The sequence below is a fragment of the Coturnix japonica genome, chromosome 11 (assembly GCF_001577835.2).
Source record: "Coturnix japonica isolate 7356 chromosome 11, Coturnix japonica 2.1, whole genome shotgun sequence".
NCBI lineage: Eukaryota > Metazoa > Chordata > Aves > Galliformes > Phasianidae > Coturnix > Coturnix japonica.
In genome coordinates this window covers 14,883,380-14,908,496 of record NC_029526.1, presented here as the reverse complement: position 1 = coordinate 14,908,496, position 25,117 = coordinate 14,883,380, and the positions used below count along the sequence as shown (strand labels likewise).

Sequence of the window (25,117 nt, the reverse complement as noted above, 5' to 3'; positions counted from 1 at the left end):
GCCCTTACAGTCATGGCAAACATGCAAATTAGACTTTTGCCCCCTGATTTGCACATGCTCCTGGGCCTTGAACATTAAAAGCCTTTACAGATCCTTGGGGAAAACATGTCAAAATTCAGTGCCGATTTGTGATGCCAACTGCAAAGGACAGTTAGTGCAAAACCTGCACTTTCCTTGGGAACACATTGATTTTCATGTGTTAGTGTGTGAAAGAGCCACCAGAACATGAAACACTTGGATGTGATTAAAACATTCTACCTTGGGTTTATGCCCAGAAAATGCAGACATTTCTGTACATGTAGCTCCTTGTGCATTTTAATGCAAAAGACGGATACCAGATTTTTTGCAGGACTGTTACCTGCAAACACATTCCAGGTTCTGTGCTTGAGGTGGGAGGACCTTCATTCATACTCTGCAATGTTCGTTGCCAGAAATATGATGTGAGATCTGCTCAAACCCCCACAAAAGGCCTTCCCACAGCAGGCACTGAGGGCACTGCTGAACCAACCTCTTTATTTAACGCATATATTTACAAAAGGCAATCATCCGAAGGCATGACTAAATACTGCACATTCTGTTCTTTAAAGCTCAATCGGGCAATAACAATGTAAAACCTCACACCATCTTAATTTTCTTGCTGTTAGTAATTCCTCAGATTGTCCCCATTTGCTTTTGGCTTGAACTGCTTACTTCTATTCAAAAATAAAAGGAAAGAATTGAAATCTCTTTCCATCTGATCCAACAAGTACAAGATAATCAAAGCCAGATATGCCTGGAAGCTCACCCAAGCATGTGAATTGAAGAAGGCCCCTTGGCTGAACTGTGCCTATTTCCTGTTCGAGCTGCTGTGATGCAGGAAATCCCCCCACCCATACAGCTGGCCCTACTTTCAGCCAAAGGATGCAAGTGCAAGTGTGTTGTTTCATTAAACATGCACACCACACCCATTTATGTAAAGCACTGGACAGACTTAAAGGGATTTGTTGCAATAAACAGACAAAATCAACCGAGATTGAAAAATCAGGAGTGTAGCAATAAAGAAAGCTCCACTTCTGGTGGGTTGATAATCTCATGGTAAATTCTGGTAGCAGAAAGGTGAACTGAGCAGCCACAGAGCCACTGATAGCACCGAGTTTGACTTAGAGCAAATACAAGAGATATTCTTCCTCGTGGCACAGAAAATGTCCTCCTGCAGACTGTGTTAAGATGTGTGCATGGAGCCAGTGAGTTGCTGTTTCTGCAGTCAGGTCAGTAACCTCTGGGAGCAGGCTGTGAGGAACATGAAATGGCTTGGGTTGCAATAGACATCCAAGATCATCAAGTTCCAACTCTCTGCTGTGGGCAGGGTTGCCAACCACTAAATCAGGCATCAGATCAGGTTGCCCAGACTCCCATCCAACCCAGCTCTAAACACCTCCAAGGATGGAGCATCCACAACTACTCTGAGCAATATAGGTGAGACAGAGCTGTCTTAAATCACTCCCTCCTGCAGGATTTAACAGAGTTTATCCCTCAGAGCCCTAGGATTTTGCCACGGAGATTTCTTGCTGCAGTGAGAGTGTCTTTCCAAGCAGGGTAAGGCAAGACCAGCAGCCATAGACTTGAGCCCAGCAAGACATACTGGAAGTAAGCAGAGCCATCCGGCTGGGTGATTCCATTGTAAGGATCCTGCTGATTTAAGTAATTGGAAAGCAAACACCTGATATTCCCACCAACTCCAGGAGCAGCTGCGTTTGCTCAGCCTTGTGAAGCCAAGGAACAAAGGGCTCCGAGCGCACAAAGAGGCCGTGATAACACTGCTATAGGCCCATCTGCTCTGAAGTGATTTCTGTGATGGGGAAAATGGGAAAGAAGAGGAAGAGAGAAGAGCCCTTAAAGCTTGAACCTTTTTGGGATTCAGTATGAACCCTTCACAGTTTGTGACTGGAGTTGCCATAGCAATCCCGAGCCTTTTTGAATAAAGGCAGATCTGAAGCAACACAGAAGTGCCTTTTACACACAAATTCCTCTTTTGAAGCCTCTTCTCCCTGTGCTTGCTAAGCCACCTTCTTTGGAAAGGAGTAGGGAGAATACAAGCAGAGGTTGCTCAGCACCCAGCAAAGCTGTCCTTTAGAGCAGGTTTTCAAGGTCTCTCTGTGGTCTTGCTGGGGCAAAGCAAACCTGAAATCCAGAGCCACGCATGGTGAATTCATTGGGAATTTAAGTTATCTTCAAGCAAGACTAAATCCTGGATCGAGGTAAAAAAGAAAGCAGAGTCCTTCACCAGTAAAAGTGCCAAGATTTGTTCGGCAAGGTGCTTCCAACAACCAGCAGTGGCTGGATTGCTGGAACACATGTAAAAAAAAGACACAAACAAATAGTTTATAGGCTAAGCAGTTCCCAGTTTAGGTCACTGGATGGTCAACCAGGGAGTTGCATGTGCTAGCACTGCTGTTAGGAGAAAAACACATGCTGAACTTCCTCTGTGGCCTTTGGGTGGCTACTGAATCTTTGACCCACTACAAGTGATGACAGGCTTCATAGAGAGTGAAACCCACAGCCCTCATTCAGGCTTTGGCGCTGAATCTACAGAGAAGGAAGAGGATCTACTCCTGGAACGTACCTGGAAGAGGCAAATTATGAATCCTGGAGGAATTTTTACCGTAAGTAGAAATGGATTTTGCCCCTTTGTTCATAAAGCTGCTGAGGAAGTAACATTGTCAGTGAAAATATCAGACCTCGGAAGGGGAAAGAGTTCTCCATTAGCCAAAAACTGCATTTGCCTCACTTGAGAAGTCAGCACAATGTGGCTTTTCAAGGGCTGGAGTGAGGCTGAGTACTCTCTGTAGCACTCGAGACATATATTTATGTTATATATGCCATTTATAGTGATGCAGACCATTGTTTCCTACAGATTTATACGCACTTTTTATTCTGTTACTATTGATTTTGACTCCAAAGCCAAACAGCCTTTGTTTCTTAACACCCAGCCACAAGAAACACAGCTTTTTAAATGAAGCCCCTGTTAACCCAAGATGGCAGCTCTCTAATAACCCCCTGGACTCAGCATGCTTTGTGTTGCTGCAGTCTGCAAGGGCAGTTATTACGGTGGATATTGCATTAAACATCTGCTGTGTGAAATCAGCAAGCCCTCCAGCTGAGAAAATTGCTGGGTGGTGTTGGGTCTGTGTTTGGCCCTGTGGTCATTCACTTGACTTAAAAATAAAAGAAAAACTCTACCACACATGCAAGCCTTAACAAGGGACTCCGCTGCATGCCAGCTGTCAGGATGAGAAAAGCACTGTGATTGGAGTGATTAAAAGCTCACAATGGCAACATACATGCTTCTTCACTTAAGGTGGAGTGAAACTGTCTTTTAGGAGCGTTATTGCTGCTCCATACAGCTTGCTAAATGGTCTCAGTCATCTTTACCTCAGTGCTCTAAATTCTGATAAACGAAGCCCAGCAGCTTGGCACCTCCACAAGCACCTCCAATTACTATTGGGGATCCAAAGCACAAAGGGTTGTGATAAACTCCAAGTTGTACTAAGGGTCTGTGTATTAAGAAGCACATACACTTCAATATTTTACTAAAACAGTGTGAATTCTGGTACTTCACCCCTCAGGTGACCGTGGGAGGGCTCACATTTAACATTACAAACAGTGCAGGAGCAGTGGTCTGGGAAGGGGAAGTTTCCACATGGCTGATAGAACTCTGTAAGATCTCAGACCACACCAGTGGGCTTCTGCAAGTGAATCAGCCTCTGTCACTCCTAGAGCTGACTCAGGCAGCGTGGATGTGCAGGATATCTGCATCTTCTCTGAGTTCATTTGGAAAATACCATTTCACTTCTCTGAAGCATGAAGGAGACCTTGAGGAGAAACAAACAGTGCTGTCCTATCTCCCAATGCTTTTTCTCCCTATGCACATTTCATGCTGGATAAAAATAGCTTTAAACCTTGGGTTAAGTAAGCTTCTTATAGTCAAGAAACCTGTTTCAAGCAGACACGGAGAGGCACAACTAAAGCACTATAAAAAGCCTTAGGTTTCAGTGGCTGTAAATGGAAATATCATCCTGGTGTCACTGCTGGTGCCCAAGAGGGAACTTAGTGATGCTGAAACACCGACTGCAAAGAGCAGAGTAAGCATGAATGTGGAGATGTTTGGGAACATCTCAGTTCTCCTTTCCATGCTCAAGATCAGACTAAGCGCCTTTTTAAGACTAACTGGAAGCTTTGCAAAATAAAGAAAATGACTGACATGCACAATAGATTTAGATGTTCATCTTTTCCCTATCTCAGGGATACATCAGCAAAGTGAGTAAACTTACAAGTCGGTCAAGATCTTGGCTACAGAAGTACTGTCTGTGATCAGACTACTCCTGCATTTGTAGTATTTGTTAGAGAGTTTCAAAATGAAACTCACTTCAGTTGTAATTATTTCTGAGTTACAGTTCAAAAGAAAAGTAAGGAAAGAACAGAAATGAGAGCGCTGGCTGCATTCTTAAACCATTCATGAAGCATTACAGGTCTGCAAATTACTTAGGAGTGTCAAAAGGCAGCAGGGGAAGCCAGACCATAGTCTTACTAAACATAGTAATCAAGAGTGCACAAACAAAAGAGGGTTGATGGATTTAAGAAAAAAATACTCAGAGAGCTGATTCTACCACACTATTCTATTAGCCTGGATTTTAGGTGAGCTTGTTTGCTTCAGTTTGCTTCAGTTTCCCCTCAAACAAACAAAAATAACCACAGTGAAATAGTTCAAAGAGAGTCCCTTGTCAAAGTCAAACCAGAAGCCAAGGACAATAAAGTCATACAATCCTTCCAAAAAGAGATGCTCCCAGATCCCACTCCCAGCATCGCGTGTGCAAATTGTTACAAATAGGGTCATAAGACCAAAAGAGCAGGAAAACAGAAGATAATAAGGTGGGTGGGCAGATTCTGCATGTACTGATTTCTCATGTACTCTCTTTACAAAACAGAAATTACTTGTCCTGATTGGGCTGCACCTTCCTACCAAACAGCCCTTCTTAGATAGGTCTCAGTGCTGTGCCTGCTTTTGTGAGCTCTTGGAAGAGTTACAGTAGTTTTTTTCCTGTTCATTACAGTGAACCCAGCCAACATCACAAACACGTCCCTCAGACTACAGTAATGCGGTTAAAGACTTCATGTACTGTCACCAGCTCACTGTAATATCACTCATCTCTTCCTTGTAGATTCCCACAGCGTGAACCTGTCAGGAGACTGATGTATGTGGCTTTAACATCAGGTCATTTTTAAGCTGGATCAGTTCCCTGATCCACTTTGCAGTACAACCAATTTCCTTTGACAAAACCAAAAGGGGAGAACAAAAGTAAGAACAAGAAAAAAAGGAAGGGAAAATAAAAGGGGCAGGTACACAGTAATCCAGCATCGTCACTGAGTAAAGTCATTCTGGTCATTTCATTACAGAAATCACGTTACTGTGCCCTAGACAGAATTAGATATTAATACTGCTGACAGAGAGTTGTGGAAAGCTGCTTGCACCCTTGGCCTCAGAAGACTTCTGCTTGAGAAATCCTCACTTGAGAGCTACTGAGCAGCCTTCCTTTCTCAGCATGACAGTAGTTAAATGTATTAATAAATAAGCAATGTCGTATGAGCTCTATACAACACAGGCATGACTGCCATTAACAACAAAAACCATCTAATTAGGAAGACTAGAAAGATTAAGGGACACCCATGTTAAGAGGGAATTTATAATGCCGGCATGATTTTGGGGCTCAGTGCAAAAACTACTGAAACTCTGTGGCCTGCACCGTGCAACTTAGAGCACTGTAATCAGTTTACTCACTTCAGGAATTAACATGCACACAAGGAAACAGACTTCTGAAGAAAGACCAGCAGCAAACAGATTTATCAGAACGACAATGTTCAAGGTAAAGCAAACAGGTGATGCAGGCTGTGCCTCCACACTGTGCTGGTGGCTTCCTAAAGGCAGGACTGCAAGTTCTCTGCCTCAGACTAAACAGTGCACAAGGTCATTTCTGAATGTGATCTGCCTATTGCCCCACTAGAAAGATTAAGCTGGTGAATGCACTTTATGCCACCTGCAACTCCTGAAGTAGATTCAACACACAATAAAATATGTACTGATGTAATACTGTATCATGTATTTTTACTTCTAGTGTAACAACAACAAAAGGAATCCTTAAAAATTTAAAGGCCAATTACAACAAAACGTCTCTAAAATCTCTTTTAAAGAGCTTGTCAGGCTCTGGTTTGCTTTCAGAGGGTTCCTCTTAGCAGCTCTACCCCAGGGCCCATTCAAAGCCAATCAATCACTCTGTACCCTCATCTTCACTGCTTCCTCTTGAGCAATAGCTGGAAATAGCCCCATCTGCTCTAAAAATCAAAGAGCAGCAGCTGGCGATCAGTCCTCTCTCCCAGCCCATGAGACTTAAGGATATTGTCCTGAGCAACTCAGTCAAAATTAATTACAACCTAGAAGGAATTAATTAGAGGCTATCTTTATTTCATCTCTATTGTCATGCAGACAATTGTTTAGCTATTCCTCACATGACTTGGTAATTACAGTAAGATGAAACCGTTTGAGATGAGATATCCTGAACTGTGATTTAGGATTACTAAAGTTGTGGAGGTGGGGGAAAATACCCATTGTTAAAACTAGAGCAGAGCTACGCATGCAAAAAGATTTGTCAGTCTCTGTTATCACTCTCTTATAGCATCAGAAAAGTTACTTCACAACAACACGTCTCAGTGAACTCACATGAGAAATACGAACCAGCTGGAAGAATACAGGCCTTAAATCAAAGAAACCTCCTGAAATGTAGGAACTGGTATTTGTATCTTGACTTCTCTCTATAAATACAGAAAAGCTGAATTCTGCTCAAATAAGCATCTCTTCCCTATGGCTCTGTGGTAGGCTAAACAGAAGATGACACTCCCAATAGACACAACTGCTTCATGCTTCCACGGATAATAAATGAAATATCCACTGTCGTAACTGGCAAATGCAGGCTTGGCACTCCTGGGAATTAAGCAAAGCTGAGCCTATAGTACAAAAGTGAAGGTGGAGCTGAATGCTTAATTTACATGGTGCCTGCTACCAGGAAGATCCAGAGGCCCTGGGTCACAAAGAGCCTATTTTTAGAGAATGAATTCCTATGAAATTATCATGAGTTTCAGATGTATAATACATGAGGGGCAAGAAGGTCTGGGCTCAATCTGGCTTTTCTTTCAGCGAGAGCTTCCTGGCAGAGATTTTACATCACCAGTCATGTGGCAACCTCAAGCGAAGGAAGGAAACAACAAGCAGAATTGGTTCTTCTGGGGAGTGCCAGACTTTCTCACTTAAACACAGGAGCAACATGCTTGGAAATCAGAAATCAGCTTGTTTTCTGGATACGTTACCAGAGCTCAGCCGTGCCAGTGGTAGCCTTCCAAAGTATTCCAAGTTAAACTCAATTCTCTGCACCAATGCAGCTCTCTTTGCTGCTACACTATTGATTTTGCCATGCTATCAATTATGTTATGTTCAACAGAACAGGAAAAACTTGATTAAGTAAAAAAACAAACCCAAACATATGTGTTTGTTTTTTTTTTTAACACATATGTGTTTCTTATTTTCCCCAATCATAACTGGTTTAATGACTAGCAATTTTAGTCTAAATTCAAGCTGGCCACAAAATTTCTCCATAAATTAGCAAAAAAAATATATTTAAGCGTGCATCCAAAACCCTCAGTATTTCACACACTGCTGTTCAAAGGTATATTTCTCATTTTAATCTAAATAACCTAAGACATACCATTAACAGTTCCTGCTGTATGAGAAGGGGATTTCTATACTATGTGTCCCAACCAGCCACGTGATAAGAAAATGTCTCTTGTGTTTAATTAGAAAATAGATGAGATCTGTTTCTTTAAAAGGGCACTCAAAGTAAGCAATTAAGTGCTTCACTAAATAGGAGCGTGTGCTGTAGATCTGCCCTTTCATTGCATGTGCAGTTTCTAGCTTTCTAGTACCAGACAGGAGCTTGCAGGCATTGCTTTAATAAAAATATACTATTGCAGAATATTGTGATGTATTTCTGCTGCCTCTGGGGGACTTAGGCTAATGCAGCCTATTATTTGGCCTTATTACATAGAACTAAGTGTGCAATTAATTGCCAATCTGTAGTGGATTATGGGAACATTCCAGATGGATGGGGATTTATCACAGTATTTCTCAGCAGCAGCTACTGCCATTTCCTACATCTCAGACACTGCACTTACAGGAATATGTTTCTTTCTCAGGTTCATCTTGTGAGCAAGAATTTCCATTTCCTTTTGACATCAGAGACAACAGCTCAAGATGTATCACAAAGCACCGGCGAGATAACACAATATTGCTACAGCACACGTTTCTTTGTGATCAGACGCACAATAGGACGTGTGGGCTGAACACTCCCTCAAGAAATGAAAATGCAATCAATTGACTCAGTTAATATTTTGCTCTGTGGAAAAACTCCATCAGACAATCTGGAATTTCATTAATCTGCTGCACTGCACGAGCTGTTGCAGCCCAGGCACAGGAAAGCTGCTTTGTGCTTTATTCACCCTGTGCCAACACTCCTTAGCAATTTGGGAGCTGGGGGTGATGTTAACCTCAGCAGCCTTCCCCTCCAGTGCTGCTGGGGCTAGAATAAAGCTGGGCTGACATACCTGGAGCTGTATTACAGGTGGCTGTAGTCCTATGGGAGGGAAGCTCTCCTGGATGCTGAACCCAGCCAACAACCCTTGGCAGCACATCACCAACTGGAGCAGGGGTTTTCAGCACACCGCTCTCTCAGATACTGTTCTGTAACACAATCAAATAGGATGTTATTGTTCACAAACGAGTTTACGTGGTTCTCTTTCTACTGTAGGTGTAAGTATCTTTGTTCCTTAGACCACCTAGGTTGGGGTGAATAAAAGATCTGCTATATACTATGTTCTCAAGACTTCCATCTTCTCCACTCGCTATAAATACACAAGTAGGCTATTAGAACATAAAGACAAGAGCTGCATTCTTGTTGTTGATCTAGGTATACGGTTCCCTAACAGTGAATAGCTTTCTGCTTTTTCCACATGCTCAGCAAGTATCAGAATTCTTGTAAAGGCTTATAAATGCATATTTGGATAGACCACAGCTTAGCTCAGTAACCTAATACTCATGTGAACTGCATGCTGTGCTGTAAGAATTCTCAGTTTAACACAATTTAAGATCTGCATCTGACCAAAAGCAAAACATTTTATTCCTACAGCTACACCTCAACCTTCTGCTAACTTCCCTCCTTTCAGAGCTTACCACTCATTTGTTTTCAGATGGGGAGCCATGTCCCATTCCCCACCCCCTCCTTACACTTCCATCAACGGACCCACATGTACTCGCTGATCTCCAAATTGCTTTTGCCATGTGTTAGCATTAATAATTAATGAAACCAGCTGATGGTTCCAAGTGACCTATTCTCCTGTGAGGGCAGAGTTGAGCCAGAGAGAAGAGGATTCATTTCTGAACCTCCAATTTCAGTATGGAAGTTCAAAATCTAAACACCATCAGCAATATAAATCTATTTCTCTCAAGAGATCAGTTTGTTCTGAGGTGGCCAGAACTGCTTCTTGGCCTGAAAAGCAGATATTGCCACACTTGGGGCTTCTTACACAGAAAATATCACATTTTCCTTCAATGTGTGACGTTTCTCAGGACTTTCTTGACATTTAAGTACCATTCAGACATTTAATAATAACCAGGAAGAGAAACAGAATGGGAAAGAGAAACAGAATGAAGGATTAAAGGAAATGAATATGTATAGGACATAAAAAAGAATGAGATGCTGGTACACAATGGGAAACCACGGAGCCACAGAGCAGAGTGGGAGGGCTTGTGTTCATTAAGTGTTGATACAATGGATTTAAACAAAATTGAATAAAATCCAATTTAAATGCTAGAATAAAAAGCCTTGAATGATCAGCTGGGGAATAGCATGGCTTTGTGCCTTTCAGAGGTCAGATCGCTGGTTGACCAACAACAGCTGCAGATGGTCTGACAGCAGACGCCTGCAGGAATTAAAATATGACAGGGTTAGAGCAAATCTGCTGCTTCTTTTTAACCCCCTTCTTTGCTTCCATTCCTCTTTTTCTAGCAAAAGAACTATTTGATAGTACACACACAAAAATACACCTATCACAGCTGTGATGTCAGAGCTGCTATCCTATTTTTATCATGTTTCAGATTATGTTTGCTTCTAACTCTAAGAGAACACTAAGAGTGTTCTATACAGTTTTAAAGGAATAATTGATCCTTCGGCAACCCATCAGCAAATGCTCCCACTGAGAAAAAGCAAATAAAAAGATACACTACAGCTGATCATTTTCTTCCAAGTCATAAGAAAAGCTCTCCCAGAGATAGCACTGCAAAGCCTATTAGCAGCCTCCTGTTAATGCACACTCCGTGCTTAAAGATTATTTAGGGATGGCTGGCTCATGTTACATTTACGTCCTCTAAACTCAGCCTGGGCTATGTGAAGAGCAGAATTGTTTGGGGAACCTTCATACAGTGCCACAAACAAAATCCAGAGGCTCAACAATTTCAGTGCGGCCACACCATGTCATATGCAGCTGTGGCACATGACGACAAACCCAAACATGCAAGAGTCCTGTCTCCTGTAATGCCCTGGGATGTGAAAAGCATGAAGTGCCCGATGCGTGATAAACACATAAGAAAAGTTGGTGCTTGGAAAGATAAATGTGGTACATTTTGTTTTCTTTCAGTTGTCTCTGCTTTCTGTGTCCTTACTTTAGTCAAAGCAAAAACGTGCCGTTCCCTACTCTCCAAGTCAGCCTTTACAGCCTGTGAGAGCATTCTTAGGAGTCATCCAAGTGCCACAGAATCAGTACATTTTCCAGCAAATGACTCAGTGTTTTAATCCCCCGTGTATAGCTGTAGGGCACAGAAAACACGTGCATTTATATTGTTTCTGGTTGGCCGTGCAGCTAGAAATTGTACTGCTGTGACTTCATCCTCACCAAGGGACTTGCTGTTACAGGCTGAGCATCATGTTTTAGTCATGACAAAAGGGAAAACCCGTGCGTGGCTACTTAGGGCAATCACTGAACCACTTTTGGTATTGTGTCATGATATTGATTTGCTATTAACAGCGCCTGGCTTTCAATATAATGCTTATGGCACTCTCATCCGACCATGAGACACATGAAGTATTTCATAGGCAGGCCCTGAGTGTGCTTTATTTAGGGTTGTTTGCTTAGGAACTGTATTGTAAGCAAAAGATCAACATTTCACCTGCAATCTCAGCAGGCTGCACACTTGGAGGTGTCTACCACCCACTGCCCAGAGCTGGAGGTATCCGTGTGCTTCTTCTTTGTAGATTTGCCTTCCAGCCCCCCATTTTGCTTGCCCATCACATTGTTACTGGAAGGGGACAGCAACTCTTTCCCATCCGAGATGAAGGAAAGGAAAGGAATAGCCTCTAAAATCAGACTTGTTGTCATAGAAACCAGAAGAAGGATTTTGGAGGCCAAACTGGATGCATTTATAAATCAGAGATGAAGAAAATCCCACCCATTTATAACAATACCTTCAATGGGAAATGCCTTTAATTATGGGAAGTCAGGTCAACAACGAACAACAAAAGCTGCGGTGTAAAGAAGCATGTAATTATATTCTCTAAATCAACACGATGGCATCAGAACCACTGGTCCCCATGTTTGACAGAGAGGCGGAGACAGCAGTAGCCATAGAAACAGCTTGCTCTTCCTAAGTGGCATAAGGCATCATGGAACTTGGTTCTGGTGTTGGTCTCACAATTGCCAACTGTGTGGCTGTGATAGCCACCCATTAGTGGCTCCCAAACACATACAGTAATTCCCCTTCTTGCCTATCCCCATCCTCCTGAATCTCCTCTTGCCCACATCAGAAGCCTGGCAAAGCTTGTTGGTTTGTGCTCTGAACTGTGACAAACCTCTTGTTTGAGCATTGGAAATCACCTCTTTAAACTGCAATTTGAGCCCCGTCAAGGGACACGCACACTGCGAGCCAGTTCCAGCAGGCAGGTGACTTACACAGCAGCCTTCAAAGCTATCACAGCTCTCTGTTGTGATCTTGATCTTTTGATACGGTGTCTTACTCAGTATAAGTGCATGTTATCATCCCGACTGTGTAAGGCATTATAAGGCTCAAGCTGTGAAAGTCAATGTGATCTTCAAGACTGCTTATTGTACTGTGGAGAATGGCAGGATTTATGGTTTAAGTCAATTTATTGGTAATAACAGTTTCACCCTAATGGAGCAGGGCAGTACAACTGGAAAACAGAACATAGAGACAGCTGGTAAATTCTGGAAAGCATCTGTGAGAGACAGATCTGCCACATTCGTTTTGTGGGGTTACTGAATTAACCACACAGGGAATACAGACAAGAAGATGAAGCAACTTACTGCCCTACATCCCTCCCAGAACCTGTGGCTCTCGTAGCCAGGACAGCTGGACCACAGTGGAAGCTGAACCAGCAAGAGCTGCTTTGGCAAGGATTGCACTGGGCAACAATCATCCATCCCATCAATGGTACTTCTTTACTTAGGGCAAAGTAAGCCAAGGACATGGAACTCCCAGCCACACTCCACATAACCTGGACAGAAATAGAAAGCAATCAGGAAGTTCACCTGCATCAGAAAGTAAACTACGCTGCGCAAAAAGGAAAATAATAAGTTAAATTCAGCCCATCTGGTAGGGATGAAGCTCGTGATGTATGAAAAGAAGTGACATGTAATAATTAAAGCAGTGAGATACGAGCTGGACAAACACCCTAAAGCTGCAAGTTTATTCAATTAGTTCATAGCTTTTAAAACCAGACGAGCCCTGATCATGTCTGCATCACTTCTTCTCAAAACCTCCGAGTTCACCATACAGCAGATGACAAAACACTGGTTTCTGGTTACATGGTGGGTGTAAATACTGCACAGTGCCAAGAAACACAGCTGTCCTGCTGAACAAGACTTCCTTCACCAGTAACTACAAAACTAAGATGTTTGTAAGGATTTTTCTCCCACTGTTTGGAGAAAAAGAGTCTGTGTGTGTTACAGAGGTGAACAAGGGTGAGAATGGGTTCAGGAATGCTGCAGAGATTTTCCCAGCTCCTACTTGTTTCCCAAATACAATGCTCTACATTTGTTTGATTTCTTCACTGCATTTCCACCTTATTGTCCCTGCTGGTGTTAATGCTTCCAGGCTTTTGGTCCAGCAGACCAAACAGTCTGAGCACAAGAACACAATGGTGGCAGCACGCTGTGAGACCATCCATATTCATACACAGCTCCAGAAATCTGGGCCACGGTGCTACTGCTATGAATAGCATTGCCCACACTCCAAATGAAATAGCTGACACGCAGACTGTGCTCTGAGGAGCTGAGACCCTCTGCTTTACATCCTGCAGAGTTCAGGACAGCTGCTCAGCTTGTTTTCTCACTGCAGATGGACCCAGGAAACGTGAAGGCATTTGCTTTTGTGTTTAAGGCAAAGGAGGCTACATACAATCACCTCTACTGCTATTTACATTTTATATTATATCTAATTAGTGCAAAACACAGGAAGTGTTGTCTATTGATACGAGTTAGATTTACCCCAGGACAGTGAAAAACAATCTCATATGATAGAAGTGTGACAGAAACTTCCAACCCCTCTCATAAATAAAAGGAAAAGAACCAAAACAACTATAAGATTCCAACCGTGAAATAGAAAAGCATCCATGCTCAATATATGGGAAACACGTTTCAAAGGGAGCTCCTCTCCACAGCCAACATTCATCATTTTTCCTCACTTTCCCCTCAACTAGAATGTAAAACTGTTTGCAATAAGCATTTCCTTCTCACAACAGTGGAAAAGAATAACATGATGCTGAACAGCAGAGAATGGCTGGAGTCAGCACAGGGCTGAAGTCAGAACAAGGCTGGAGCACTGCAGCTTTCCTGTGGTCACAGAGGATGGTGCTTGGTGACTACAGTTAATAAGCTGTGGGGGAAGCTTATATCCCACCTGTAGTAACAGGTTCTAGGATGCTGTGCATTATTATCTTTACTCATGATCAGATCAAGCTCTTCACTGCATCATTTCTGTTTGGTTTTGCCTTTTACAGAAGGCAGTTGGTGAGCGCAGGCAGAGGTTTTGTAAAGGGAAGTAGGAAGACTTGCAAAACACAGAACTTCCTTTGTGACTATCTAAGAGTGCGGCTCTGACTAGTCAGGCTCTTTCTTTTAGCCATATATGGCAATCTCATTAAAAACAGAAGACAAACCAGGTAAGCAACTGCAAGGCAGGGGCTGTGACAGGAGCCAATTAAATGTAGAGCTGAATAATATATGTGTAAAAGGGCATCAGTGTGTAGGCTTAAAGACGATACCTTTTAAAGTCAGATCTGTGCTATAGGATGACCAGTAGGGCTAAGCCTACAATCAGTTTGATCAAGTAGCAACGTTTCTGCAGGATTTCACATACAGTTACTGTATGTAGTCTGCAAAAAGAGAACAAACAAGTTTGCAATCAAAACAATCAACACAGAGTCTAATAGAGTTTAAAAGTACAATTCTTTCTGTGTTCAGTAGACCCTAAAACACGAGCAAGGCTTTTGCAGTCTAACTTCACTATTAATTCAGCTCGTCGCCAAAAGGCTCTGCAATATACGGTACCTAAAATGATGAGGGATAATTGGAAAGTTCAATGAATGGAACTTTTTCCTTCATGCTACTTAAAAAGGAGTTAGAATAGAGGGACTGGGAAAGAGTTTTGAAACCCAGTGTTTTTTAGGGAGAGAAAGTCAATATTTGTTTGCATTTCAGGTTGTGATCTCGAAGTGTTTTCCTTAAACAACAAGTGGGATTGTTAGAATTGCTGGAGATTGAGGCTATTTAGGTTTCCCACAGTCTTGGCAATCAAGTAAAAGCAAAACAACTCAATTTCACAGCAGCCTAAAGGAAACGCTTTTACAAATTATTAAACCTAAGAGTTTGGGACTTTGAGAGTGGGCTTTTTGCATTCTACAGCCAAATTCACACCAGCTGCTGGCTCACAAACATGCTGCAGGGATTTACAGAGCTCTGTTTTGTCTCCTTTCCTCTACTTTTCAACACAGTTAATTCCTGAATGTCCTTAAAAGGCCTCTTGGTGTATTCTCTCTTTCTTACTGGTGGAAAGAAAGTGACTTCCAAGAGTTCAGCATCTAAAAACACACTTGAGGAAGTGATTAGTCATTTACAGAGCGTTGCAAACGATTGTGCTCGTGAACCAGGTTTCTAGCTCGATTTTATACACTCTTGGTGCAAAAAGGTGGTGAAAAGGTGTTATTCTGTGACCTGCGAGCTCTCCCACAATAGGAGCACAATGCGTGTGATTTACTGGTAGTATCTTGTGGCTTTAAGAATACATGTGCACTGTAGATGAGCTCAAGCAAGTGACCAAACACCATCCAGTACCTGCAGGAAGCTCTTTGCTGACAGGCAGGGCAAATAAACTGAGTCACCTGTATTACACATGGGCAAAACCTGAATAAAAAGGGCAAAACATCGCACATGGTTACAGAAAGCAGCTGCTTGGAGGTGAGGAAGGCCAGATATCCTTCAGGAGCCACAAGAGAGCTGGGGAAATCACTATGTTTGTGCAAACAACACTGGGACTGATCAGCAGCTTTAGTCCTGTATCTCCAGACTGAGGCAATACCTTATAGAGACCTACAGTACAAAGTGCAACCTGAAGAACGAGAAACAACACAATTACATCTGAAATTACATTCACAAGAATACTGTTGCTTTAGGCATCATTAACACCGATACAAACTAAAGCACCACTGCAGACCCAGAGTGAGAGACGTACCTCGAACGAGGAGGAAGGGGAAAGAGATTAAGACCATTTTATGACTAGAGCTTTTGTTTCTACGTACCTACGGGTATCTTTAGCACATATCGCCACCGTGTGGCTGCGGGGACATAGAAGGGCTGAGCTTGGGGAGGAGCCGCCATTGCCGGTCGCTGAGCGGGGCTGTGTGGAAGGTGCGGGGCGCGGCGGGAAGGGGCGGCTGAGGGGGCGGTCTATGAGGGGACGGTGCGGGGCTGCTGTGGGTAGCGCTGTTTAGGCTTATAAATTAACGAGATGAGTGTGGAATTAGTAGTCCTGAACCGAAAGCGAAGTGCCGGAAGTGGTGTGGAAATGGAAACCAGAGCACAAAAAGGCCGGATGGGGCAGTTTTGTGTTCTGTGTACGACCCAGGCGAACCCCCACACGTTCTGTGTAATGCAGCTGAACCCTGAGACACTGAGAGAGACCCATGTACTGAATCCACATGAAGCTGTGTGGTGGTGTTGTGTCTCCAGCCTTACTCTGAGCATTCCCCTTCTTTCCTAGCGGCTTTTTGGGATGATTTCTGAGTTAACCCACGAGGAAAACCTCTCCCGTGGTCTCACAGTGATGGTGATGTAGTGCTGTGTGCTGCTGGTAGACACAGCTTCGGTCTGTTAATGCATTGGAAAGATGCAGCATCATCTGACATAAGCAATCCATAATGAGGCTGTTACCTTTGCATTACTGCTGTATTCCAGCCGATGACTTTGTGTGAGCTAATTTAATCATTAAATCCCTACTAGTTTTTCCATTTGATAAGACCTGAGTGACGTTTGGGTTGGTTGATGGGGTGGTCTGAGCCGAGCTGACTGCCCTTTCCTAAGTCACAGTTACTGCTATACAGTTAACAGCAGTTTCTCATCAGACTCTTTAATCTTCTCTTCTTGTAAAACACTGGTATGTCAGGCTGTTCTGTGAGTCTCTTGGGACTGCTGTGATTCCTTTCTGTGTTACGTTTCCTTACCTTTCCCTTTGCTTCAGGTTGAAGAGATGGGAAATTCAGAAAGCAATGCCTATCGGAACCACGTTTCCAGGTTTCTTCCTGAGGAGCAGTGTGATGTTGATGGCGTATTTGATACCTTATCGGGATCGAGCAGCTCAGCAGCAGCCAGAAATGGAAAAGCTACAAAGAAAATTGTGACTTTGGAAGCATTGAAGGCAAGAAAATAAACTATTCTCGATATATCTGGAGCAGTGCATTGAATGCAGTTCTAGAAAGGAATTAAAGACATGGCGATCGTTATTTTTAAGGGTATTTGTCTTAATGTAATAATTAATTTTTCATGTTCTCACTTGTATTGGGAGATAATTCAGTTTTGCTTGATTGAGCTGTAGCTCCCTATTTTATCTAATTAGCATATGTTATGCTCCCTAATTAACTTTGCATTCATTTGCTAATCAAGGAAGAGGTGGAAAATGATTCGCTGTAATATTTCATAACTTCAGTTAGATAGGAATCAAATGGCCAAATGAATGTAGTATTAAAGTGCATTGGTACGTATGTTACACAATTAATGGAGTCACTTTAGAGCTACATGAAAGAGACGGGATATTTTAAGGTATTTTACAGTGCATCTGCATACAGACCAGCTTCAGCTTCCTTCCACCCTGGCTGCTTATCAGCTCTCACCAGTTTGGAAGCAGTGTTGCTGCTGCCCAGTCTTTCAGTTCTGATACCTCCTTCCATGAACCCAGTCCATGGTGACCTGGAGGAAGTTCTCTTTCTAGTTTTGCCCTTCTCTCATTGGGATTGTTGATGAACCTTTGCCTATTCCCTTCCCTTTCCCTATTGTTTACCAGCTTAAATCTTTGGAGACGCTGCCTGTAGATGCCTAATTCCTCAGTACAGGGGTGATTGCAGTGGTGTGCCTGCATTGTAGGCTCCTGAGCTTGACTGATACATGGCATATTTAATATAGCAAGTCTGATGACATTGGCTGGGCCCTGCTTACAAACTCAGGTGAATACATGCATAAGGTTTACTAGAAAGAAGCTGTGTGGCTCCTGGACCAGAGCAGGCCATACTGCATAGCTGGAAGGCAGAAAGAGCAGGCATCTCTAGATAATTACTTGTAGCCCTTCACAAGAGGAATTCTAAGATGGCAGAGATGTGTTTGTGAGATGTTTTCTAAAGCTTCCCTTTTTACCATTCTACTTTTCTCCACCTGCCCTGTTCCCCTTGAGTCTGCTCTTGGAATAACTGCAAGCATAACAAAATAGTGCAGATAAGTGGTGGGTGGAAAGGGATATGGAGTAGGTGGGTAATACTGCAGTGTGAAGTAAAAAAGCCCTTGAGTGTCGTGTTTTTAATGTTGTTCCCTGCTGCTTGTGTCACTTCACGCTCATGCAGTGCTTTTAGAAAGCCTCTGGAAAGCAGCTGTACCCCCTGTCACTGTCCCTCCCTCTACACGAAGCTTTCTAATGTGTGTGACTGTGGCTTTACTAATTCTGCTTCTGCTGAAATCAATGGGAGTTGTACCACTGACGTCAGCAGGAGGAGGGTAGAGCTCAGCACATTAGATCTCACCCTATAGGCACAGCAACAGCCATTAACATCAAATAGGAACATCCCTGGTGGCTTTGATGGGGGTGGTATCGAGCCAGCAATAGATGGGTAATAAAAGCTCCACTGAATTGATCAGGAGTGCTTTTACGGAGGTGGGGCTCTGTTGATTTCAGTGTAGTTCCCCACTGGGCTGTGCCGCAGGTCATGTGTTCAGCATGTTCTGCACACTGCTTCACACAGTGAAGACAATGTCATGATATCCTACCATGCAGATGTATTTAGATGACTTATTTATAAACCCTGCCATTAACTTGAACAGCGTTAAGTATTTCTTGAACGCGCATTCAGATCTTGTCATGGTGTTGTAATGTGTGCACATGAATTGAAGTCTGACTTCAATTCAGTGGGTCAGTCACACAACTTAGGTCAACAATCCCTGAGTTCAACTTTGCTCTTTTCCTCCTTGCAGGCATATATGAGGGAAGCATTGCCAGAGCAAATGACTGTTCGGTTGTACAACGGGATGAGAAGTATTGACCCGACTGGGAAGTCGTCTGCACTGAGTGGCCACATTGCTAAGGAACAGTTTGTCATTTTTATGTCCAACCTCTTGAAAGGAAATGCAGATGAGAAGATTACCATAATAATGAGAATGATCTCCACCATAGAAGGGGCAGTGAAGGGCAAGGAGATCCAAGAGGTACACCAAAAAGTTAAACTTGTGTTTTGGGGGACAGTAAGAGAGCACAGACTTTGGTAGGTAATCGTGTCTTAGGACACGAGATGATTCAGAGCAGGGTTCATGGCTGTTTTTCACTCTGCTGCTGACTTGCTGATACTAGACAATGCTGGTTAGAGTCAGCAAAGACTGAGGTGTGGCTGGGGCTTCTGGGAACTGAGCTAAATAGCATTGGCCACAGGACAGATCAAGTAAATACCTTTTACAGAGTAGAATTCATCAGCGGCTCCAACCCCTGCAAACTTTCAACCCCTACCTGTCTTTTGTATCCTATTTCACAGGGATGATTTGGGAAGTGATATTTAAAAATATGCTTTTCAAGCCTTATGACACTGATAAAGTAATTACGGAATCACTGAACTGTAGAGGTTGGAAAGGACCTCTGGGGATTAAGTCCAACCCCTCTGCTAAAGCAGGTTTCCTAGGGTAGGTTATTTCTGACTTCATGAGAGGAGATGCTTCTGTCATTGGGATTACAGCATCAGTACTGCTCGCCTTTGCCCTTAGAAAGTCTTTGGAGCACTGTGCAGTGTTATTTAAGGAATGACGACATGGTGATGTTTTAACCTTTTAAGTTCACAGATGATCTGATCAAGTCTGTAGTCCATGTACTGAGCTACAGGAAGGAACTGAAAGGTTGGAATTTGGAGAATACCAGGGATTCTGCAGGTGGAATAAAGGCTCTGTCTTCCCAGCTTCTATCAGAACTGAAACTTGCAGGTAAGCAGCACCGATGTAGTACATCCCAGAACATCACAGAGCTTCATAATCACCGATCTCAACAGAAATTTGCTCTGTGCCACATTTCTGTGAATTTAAATGATGAGACCAGTTTTTAAGCCTAGTGCTTTGAGAATAACGAGGGAACTTGGATTATTCTGGCTTTCCCCAAAAATTCAGGACTGAAGTCACAGTTTAAGCAGACATGCAAAACTATTTGTCATAGAACAGACCTGTTTTACACCTACCTGACCTGCAGGTGACATTGTGATGCATCTGCTAATGTTTTCTGATTGCATGTCAATCTACAGTGCCCAGATGTACCTTTGCACTGCTGTAGTAATAGATTTTGCTGTTTTCCAAAGAACATCTCACTTGTTGTTACACTACGAGTCATGTATTTTAATTATCACAACCCAGCCCATGTCACAGGCTGGTGTCTCCCAGTTCTGTGCATGCATCTGCTTGATGTAGTTGGTAGTTTACTGTCTCTTGACTTTTTTTGCACATGATTTTATGTCTAAATAAATGAATATCTGTCTTACACTTAAAAATGAACCGATTGTTTTTGTAAAGGAAAGGACAGTGCAGCTTACTGCTGTTTCCATATGTCTTATTATTTAGATGGGACAAAAGCTGCGATTCCTCAGCTGATGGAGATGAACTTTGATAGAAGTCTCATTGAGGACTGGGTGTACAGAGTCCCACAGATCTCAGCTTTCCTCAGCGTTGTTATCAGGCAAGGCTTCCACGTTCTGCATTCTCTCCCAGACCAAACCAAAGACATAGTCAACTTGGTTCCAGGCTGCAAAGGCATCAAAGGAAGAATTGTCAGCCTCTTTGACATCCCGTCCATCATATACATCAACTCCCATTTGCCTGCGGAGCTGCAGCATAAGTGGCGGCTTTTATTTTCTTCTAAACTTCATGGAGAAAGCTTCTCCCAGCTGTGTGCACACATAGTGAACAAAGGGCCCTGCATTGTGATCCTGAAGGATGTAGATGGCTTTATCTTTGGTGGCTTTGCGTCTCAATCCTGGGAGGTGAAACCACAATTTCAAGGTAAAACTCACTTTTTTCCTCTTAATATCTCACGGTTTGGGAAAACATTGCTTATCCTATACAGATACAAGAGTCCAGTCTGCTTAATGGATACTGTCATTTTGTTTTTATAACTGATAGCATTTGCAATAGTTCAAGTGTATTTTCCTGTGGCAAAAATAACATTCATTCTGGAAGCACGTAAACTACATACCAAGTTATTCTGCTCTCGTGCTTGGCCAGGCATGTTGCTGATGAATGGGTATCATTTGTCTGTCATTTGATAAGACTTTTAACATCAAGGGGCATATTGATCATGGTCTCCTTGTCTGTGAAGCCTCTCAGCTCCTGTAGCTCCATAGGTGAGAGTGAATGCAGCCCAGCATAAATGTTGACATAGCGTTTAAATAACGCGTCCAGCAGGTGGCGTTCTTTCATTTCAGAGCTGCTGAGCAAAATATGGTGCTAAGTTTCCTATTGTCTTTGTTACCCCTTAAAAATTGAGCAGCAAAAGATTCTGTTGGATGAGCTCAACATTTTGTACCCTTAAAAACACTGGAGAGAGAGGTGGGATTGTTTTGTAACTCTTCAATAAGTGACAAAGAAAAGATGGATTGGGGATGATCTGATCTGTCTTGCTGTCTCCCTTCTGATACACTAACAAACATAGGTATTAGCTTTCTGAGATTGCAGCTGCTTTCCTTCAGTTATTCAGCTGCACTTCTTCAATATCTTTTTCCCGTCCTACCTGTAGGCAAGTTGCTGTTGGCCCGGTGCTCTGACCTCAGGTGTTTTTCTCTTTGCAGGTGACAATAGATGCTTTCTGTTCTCTGTTTTTCCCTCTCTTGCTGTGTACACATACACGGGATATAATGACCACTACATGTATTTGAACCACGGCCAACAGACAATGCCAAATGGACTTGTAAGTACTGAGAAATAACAGTATGGAAATTGCATTCATGGCTGAGGTTTGGAAGCGTTTTATTTTGTTTGCTTCTGTTACTTTGAGCTGATTTGTTTCACTTCCTTTTTCTCTGAGGATGTTTCCATTCTTTCTCTACGCTATTTGTCTCACAGTTACTAGGAGGATTGTTATTATTTGCTGCCTGAAAACATCAATGTAAGGCACGAACTGTAGATACCAGTGAAGAACTGCCTACAGTACTAATAGATTTTACTTCTCTTAATAGTCGGCATATATACTGAAGTACGGCATCAGTGAGGATAGGCTTTGTTCATGTCTGGCCGAAGCAGGTGGGCTTTATGCAGGTTAGGGTAACTTTGGGAACTGCAGCAGACCGAGATAAGTTTGCAACATCAGATGACTTTATCCATTTCTGTGTTTACTTTTCTGGATGGAAGAGACGCACTTAAACCCAACGCTTCCAATCTGCTTAAAATGGAACTGTCAATCAATAAATAAAAGCCAGTGAGCTGCTTTTCTGGCACAAGGCAGAACTGAAGTCCTTGCAGATCCTGATATTCTGTCCAGCATACAGGGAGGGCAGCATCACGTGGGTCAATTCTTATTTGTCTTCAAGAAAGCTGGATCCGTGTACAGATCAGGTTCACTTAGAACATCTCTTCCCTCCTACCCACTGAGTGCGGCATCAATACTGAACTTGGCAGCGTACAGTCTTGGTTTCATAACTTGTCTGCTCTGTTTTACACATGTAACAAATGCTCAACGTGCTGCTTTGGTTTACAGGGCATGGGTGGTCAGCATGATTACTTCGGACTCTGGGTAGACAGTGATTACGGGAAGGGACACAGTAAAGCAAAACCTCGATGTACCACCTACAACAGTCCTCAGCTGTCAGCTAAGGAGAACTTCACACTGGATGCCTTGGAAGTCTGGGCTGTGGGAGACATGCCTGAAAGTGCAGAGGTTGGTGAATAGGGCTGAGCGCTGTGAAATACTGTCATAAGTGGAATGGGAGACGATGTGTGAATGAAAAACTTGCAGTTTCAGTTTTCTCATTAACACTGGTTCTCTACCGTAATTAATGTTTTCTTTAACTCAGCATTTGGTGCCTTGCATTTTGTTCCAAGAAAACTGCAAAACAGTGACACTAGTGGGAGCTCTAGTAAGAAAGAATCAGGAGCTGTGAGGTGACAGAACAATACTTGATGCTGAATTTCTAGAGGCCTTTCTGATACTGAGGAATGGCCTCAAGGAGGAACCTTCTTGGAGGGGTTGAGTAAAACCCAGTGTTTCTAAAACAGACACAAAGCCCTAGAAATGCAAAAATCTCATCTGTAGCTTGGGAAGAGAACTGAGAGAAGCAAAATGTTTCTTTATCAGTAAGTTGCAATTTATTGTTGTTTTGCAGATTAGCTGTTTATAATCCTTGCAGCTCCAATCCCAGCACTTCCTTATCTAACAGACTAATAAAAAAGCAGCAGGAGCTGCATTTAAACAGCTGATACTCTGTATAGAGCAGTGGTACTTGAAGTGCCTAGGAAACCTGCTTTCAGCAGGGATACAAAGACAGAGCTTTATTGCTTAAGTAGTTTGTGATTGGATTTATGTCAGCCGTTCTGCACCTGGCTTATCCCTGGCAACGAGTATCAAACCTCTTTCCTGTCTCCTCTATCCCTGCAGTTCATTCTCTTATTAAACTGTCTGTTGTGCACAGTTGCTCGGGGGGTTTTTTTTTGGTTGTTTTTGTTTTAATTTTGTATTTCTTCTAATACTAAATTCACGTATCCCGTCTGTTCACTGGACACACAGCTCTGAATAGAAATGGAACAAATTGTTTATAACAACTGTGCAAATGTACTTCAATCTCTTCCTTAAAAAAGAGTTCACATCTGCACTGGAAACCGAGGCTCATAACTGAATGAACTTGAAATGGTCCCCTATCAGACATTTTGTTCTTACTCTTTTAGCCATAGGAATCAGTTCTTTGATGTATCCCAGTGAATCGTAGATGCTTTACTTGGAAAGAATGCTTGCTTCATCATGACAAACTTGCAAACCACATTTCTTGTGGACTTTTGAGTATGTCTCTTTCTTGGAGCTGAATACTGATTAACTCAGAGTGACGCTGTAAATTGACTTCATTTTATTTTGCTTTACAGACTAAAGGTAAAAAGAGTATCCTGGATGTAGACCCTGAAGCTCAGGCCTTACTAGAAATGACTGGAAAAAGTCGGCACAGCGAAGGTTTACGAGAACCCATTGAAGATGAAGATGATGATAACTGAAAGGATCTGCTCCTCCACGTTAACGTTCCTCTTTCTTTCCCCCTTACACTTCCCTAATTATCCAGGGCTGCCTTTAAGCCTCACACTTATGTATTTAGGGTGCAATATTCTGCCTAAAGGGTTTTACTTGGGGATGACAGAAAAATTAACTACATACTTCAGATGTACCTAATAATTAAGCTCCAGCTGAATACGAATAGCATTCCTAGTAGATCCTGCCTGCACACTGAATCTAAAAACAAAACAAGAAGTTACTGACAGCGCTGCGTACTGACCTGAGGAACTGAAGTGTAGTTACATGAAAAAGTGATTAAGCACTTATACCTCAACTAGAAGTATTTATTTCTATGCAATGAAATTAGTGCAGATTTTGATTATACCTGATGTTGGTAACCACAGAATATCCCTCATGATTCCATATGAAGAATGTTAGTAATTTACTTTGCTTCAGTTAAATCGAGCGACTCTATGGGCTGTGAGGGGCAGAACCCACATGCGTAGAGTCCAGTTTGATGGTAATACACTACACTTCAATGAATGTCACTAAATGTGTTTCTGCAGAAATGTACCTATTGTTTTTTAAACGTAGTAAAGTGAAGCCAATGGAGTCAGTTATTTATCCTAGGAATGAGCAAACCCTGTTGTGCTCCTGGAACAAACATACCTCCAGCAGAAACTCCCTAGGGAAGGTGCCTTCTTTAGTGGCCTCAAGTGGTACAAAAGATGAAACTAAATGGATTAAGCAAGAAATATCCACAGGTAATGGTGACAAATAGCTGCACAGAGCTGTAAATAAATCAATGGATGAATGCCAGCCTTGTGCCTTTAATTTGTGTAAAGAAGACTTCCACATATTTTATTTCCACATACTTAATCAGCCTTGCTGTATCACAAGAAAGATAACAGAAGTGTGAAACTCCATTTGCAGGTTGGGATCGTGATCACGTGGTGTTCATTCATTTTCTTGTATGGGGTCTTTTCCTCCCTCTGATGCTTC

The 25,117-nt window shown here is 42.6% G+C and overlaps 1 protein-coding gene and 2 long non-coding RNA genes across 5 annotated transcripts; 2 read left to right on the top strand and 1 right to left on the bottom strand.

The window, feature by feature from the left end:
- Nucleotides 1-1,955: 1,955 nt before the first annotated feature.
- On the top strand, nucleotides 1,956-8,949 carry LOC116653963. Its single transcript, XR_004308646.1, has 2 exons — nucleotides 1,956-2,642; nucleotides 8,278-8,949. It is a non-coding gene; the product is annotated as an uncharacterized LOC116653963 (long non-coding RNA).
- On the bottom strand, nucleotides 8,713-16,037 carry LOC107319371. Its single transcript, XR_004308647.1, has 4 exons — nucleotides 15,945-16,037; nucleotides 14,412-14,522; nucleotides 12,454-12,644; nucleotides 8,713-8,821 (listed from the first exon to the last, which is right to left on the bottom strand). It is a non-coding gene; the product is annotated as an uncharacterized LOC107319371 (long non-coding RNA).
- MEAK7 (MTOR associated protein, eak-7 homolog) lies at nucleotides 15,942-24,935 on the top strand. Of its 3 annotated transcripts, none has more exons than XM_015874108.1 (8): nucleotides 15,942-16,053; nucleotides 16,883-17,059; nucleotides 18,877-19,107; nucleotides 19,722-19,866; nucleotides 20,491-20,928; nucleotides 21,714-21,832; nucleotides 22,619-22,798; nucleotides 23,995-24,934. In XM_015874108.1, the coding sequence occupies exons 2-8, from the start codon at nucleotides 16,892-16,894 to the stop codon at nucleotides 24,118-24,120; spliced, it is 1,407 nt and encodes a 468-aa protein (XP_015729594.1). In that variant the 5' UTR covers nucleotides 15,942-16,053; nucleotides 16,883-16,891; the 3' UTR covers nucleotides 24,121-24,934. The 3 variants fall into 3 exon arrangements, with proteins under 3 accessions (XP_015729594.1, XP_015729595.1, XP_015729596.1); XM_015874109.2 differs by lacking the exon at nucleotides 15,942-16,053 and adding an exon at nucleotides 16,380-16,495; XM_015874110.2 differs by lacking the exon at nucleotides 15,942-16,053 and adding an exon at nucleotides 16,592-16,612 and having other exon boundaries at nucleotides 23,995-24,935.
- Nucleotides 24,936-25,117: the final 182 nt, after the last annotated feature.

What these genes read in the sequence shown, in the direction of transcription:
- MEAK7 (XM_015874110.2), top strand. Translation starts at nt 16,892, where the DNA reads ATGGGAAATTCAGAAAGCAATGCCTATCGGAACCACGTTTCCAGGTTT. An exon ending in GGTGAAACCACAATTTCAAG is followed by an intron (nt 20,929 to 21,713) that starts GTAAAACTCACT and finishes TTCTCTTTGCAG; the next exon opens with GTGACAATAGATGCTTTCTG. An exon ending in ACATGCCTGAAAGTGCAGAG is followed by an intron (nt 22,799 to 23,994) that starts GTTGGTGAATAG and finishes TTTGCTTTACAG; the next exon opens with ACTAAAGGTAAAAAGAGTAT.